Source organism: Somniosus microcephalus, chromosome 9 (assembly GCF_052327205.1).
Source record: "Somniosus microcephalus isolate GS21.2 chromosome 9, FLI_Smic_1.0, whole genome shotgun sequence".
Taxonomy (NCBI): domain Eukaryota; kingdom Metazoa; phylum Chordata; class Chondrichthyes; order Squaliformes; family Somniosidae; genus Somniosus; species Somniosus microcephalus.
This window is the reverse complement of record NC_140995.1, coordinates 205,582,705-205,586,121: the sequence shown is the minus strand read 5'-3', so window position 1 is coordinate 205,586,121 and position 3,417 is coordinate 205,582,705. Positions and strand designations below refer to the sequence as shown.

At 51.9% G+C, this 3,417-nt stretch overlaps 1 protein-coding gene across 1 annotated transcript; it reads right to left on the bottom strand.

Annotated features, from left to right (window-relative positions):
- Positions 1–285: 285 nt before the first annotated feature.
- gpr6 (G protein-coupled receptor 6) lies at positions 286–3,039 on the bottom strand. Its single transcript, XM_085996254.1, has one exon. It carries the CDS (start codon positions 2,942–2,944, stop codon positions 1,961–1,963), a length of 984 nt encoding a protein of 327 aa, XP_085852380.1. The 5' UTR covers positions 2,945–3,039; the 3' UTR covers positions 286–1,960.
- Positions 3,040–3,417: the final 378 nt, after the last annotated feature.

The window sequence follows — 3,417 nt, the reverse complement described above, 5'->3', positions numbered from 1 at the left end:
TCCTGTGATTTGTTGCTGTTTCCTAACATGTGAGTTATTCAGTATGAGACCTGTTAGACCCAAGGGGTCATTGGATGTGATGCACCCAACCTGGCCACTGCTTATTGAACACCCGGCCAGTCTGACTGCCCAGTTACAAAATGTTCCCTTGATCTGCATTGTTTTGAAAAATTCTGATGGCGTTTTTGTTTTGACTCTTTACATCTGTTTAAAAACTACGAAAGATTCCGAGACTTGAAGAAAGATCGCCCGTCACACAATAGAAGATCAGTCACTGTGTCGGGTTCATGTACAAAAGACCTTTATTTTCACAGTAAACAAAATATGCACCCGGATTCACGACATTAATACAGTTAATACACAAAAATAGAATATGTTGCAGGCTACGATCAATATTTACAGTACAGTTCAGCCGCAGGGGCGGAGCAGTCAGTGAGCTACAAATAAAGTGCCTGTTCATTTCAATACTTCTCACCTTGTTCATTAGACTGTAACTTTTGAGATCTGTGAACTTTCCTTTTAAACAAGTTCCACCGTAAATGTTTCCCTCACTTGTTTAGAGTCGGGAACCGATTAAAATGCCGGTGTCCCAGGACAACCCAGCTAGACCCTTCGCAGACACATGGGGACGGGGTGGGGGGGGGGGGCTCGAATTTTAGCAGCCCGAAACTGGCGTTAACGGGGCGGTAAGGACCTCAAATGTGGATCGGTGGACTTAGCGCTCCGCTAACTCCAGACGTTGTCATTTGGAAAGGGGGCCAGCATCTGAAACAGGCGGGAGGCCTCATCCACACAAACCGGGGTTCTATCGATGTACTTAAGATCCCGATTGCAATTTTAAGGGACACATGTGCGCCGCGCACGCTTCGCCCATGTGTATTGGCCTTGAGTGGCCTGAGCAGTGGCCCTTAAAGGGAGCTGGTCACCCAATAAATAGCCACATATATTTTTGTGGAGCCTAAAGGAGGAAGGAGCGCTTCTTCTGGCTCCACACAACACTGCGGGGCCGCTGCCGGCCTGGGCTTGCCCTCCTCGGGCTCCCTTTCCCTCCCTTACCTCCAGCACTGATCGCAATATTCCTTTGGCCCACAACCGGCGCGCTGCCTCAGGCGACTGAAGCTCAGCGGCTGGTCCCTTCGCTGCCGGAATGGGTGGCCGGACCTCTCCACTGATCAGCAGCCCCAAATCCCAAACTTAAAATCGACCTTTGTGAGTGGAACATTCAACTTCGGCCTGGCGTAAAGCGGGCGAGATCGGATCTGGCGACTGTTAAAACCCCGCCAATGAAAAGGAACATTGGGCGTAGAATGGGTGGCCGATCGCCCATTGTGCACCCATTTTACGAGGTCGATTTTGACCTTTAGGAGCACGCCAGCTGATGGCCTGTAACCGCTGCGAAGAGGCGGTCGTGATTTTGAGCCACCGGCCTCATTGCCATCAGGCCAGTGAACTGCAGGGTGCCAAAGCCCCCCCCCCCCCCCCCCACACTGCCAGCTAGATTGAAGCCTCCCAATATTGACCCGCTCCAGCCACCAGCAAGGTAAGTGCAGGTTGCGATCGCAGAGGGTGGGGGTGCGGGGCAACAGCGGGCAGATTATTTGGAAAACAATCCCAATCTCACCTTGGCTGGACCCCTGAGGCTTCATCGCCCGTGGAACTGGTTGGAGTCTGCACTCTGACCAGTTCTGAACGAAAATGGCAATCGGAGTCCGAAGACCCTGACTTGCATATTAACAGGAGCCTACTGCCTGAGACAGGCGGGCGCTTCGGCCACCCAGCGGGAGATCCCTTTCAATATGACCAGCCCCTTCACCAGTGTTAGCCGGGCAGAAAGGCAACCAACTCCATTTTGAGGCTGTTACCACCCAGATAATGCCTCAGGCGACAGAAGTGAAATGTGACCCCGCTGTGTGAATGTGTCCATCGCTTCTCTCTCGCACGTAGCCAAGGGGGTGGACATCTAGACATCACTCGGTGACCTCGAATGGAAGGAGGAGTTGGACTGGAAGCAGCCACAAAACAGAACCCAGGTCGCTTTCTGGATCTCCTGATTCTTGAACGCATAAATGATGGGGTTGATCATGGAGTTGTAGGTAGCAGGGAGGAGAGTGGCGTAGGTGTACACGGACGGGTAGCCATGATCCCCAATCAGGCAGTAAATGGCGAAAGGCAGCCAGCTGGTCCCAAAAGTCCCTACAATTATGGCAAGAGTGGAGACGCTTTTCTTTGTGGTCACGTAGTAAGATGTCGCAAAGAAGTGTTGCTGCAGGGCAATCTGGTGGGCGTGCCGACACACTATTTTGCATATTTTAATGTAAAGGTGCAACATAATAACAAAGATCAGAAAGAACGAGATCGCCAGGGCAGTCAAGTTAGCCCTGGTCAGAGGCTTCACGATGCTGCAGGTAGATGCGTCGTTTAGACAGTTCCATCCCAGGATCGGGAGCAAGCCCAGGCATATGGAAACACCCCAGGCGACGGCCAGCATCGTGTGAATGTAGGCTATGGTCCTTTCTGAATAGTAGGTTAGCGCGTTATACAGGGAAAGGTAGCGGTCGATCGTTATGGCCAACAGACTGTTCACAGAGGCGGAGAAGGAGCCGACCAAAAACCCCACGGTGACAAGGTTGATCGTCTCCGAGTGAATCAAATAGTGGAAAAAGAAATTCAGGATCAACCCGAGTCCGGCCAGGAGATCCGCCGTCGCTAGGCTCCCGATCAATAAAAACATAGGCGTTCGTAAGGCCGGAGTATAGAATATAATGGCCACCACTAGGGCATTTTCACAGGCGATGACGGTCCCCGAAATACACAACACGACATCCCAAGGGTCCACCGACTGCCACGGCACTTGCGATTGCAGCTCTAGGGACGAGTTGTTGTCCAGGGCCGCCAGCCAGCTGGAGAGATTGACAGTTTCATTCACAGATGCGATTTCACCCATCTCCTCGCCGTTACTATACTCCTGAAATTAAAGCGGTCAGATCGGTAAGGCTAAGCATGAGCAAAGTGCAAATAAATCTTGTACTTGATGCCGAGGGGAAGGGAGGGGTGGGGCGGGTGAGAACGGACGGGATGGGTTCCGTTGAGGAGCGAGACTGAACGTGACTGTAATTTCTGAACAGGCGGACTGGGCGGTCCAGACACAACATCCACGAGAGAATGAATAGTGAACGGGGGACACGGTTAAAAACGAGCCCTTTTGGTATCACGACGAAACCGGGCAGATTTTAAGCGAGACGTTTAAACTACTTGAACATAAAAGGATGTAAAAAGGCGAAGTGAGTGAATAGGAGGGGGAGGGAACAGGAGCGGCGAGCGGTTCCACGATGTAAACCATGCGCTGACCGTGGTGCTGAAACACTTTGTTTGTGGGGTTGACAACGCCGTGTCACTGTCTGCATCGAATTGCAAGTC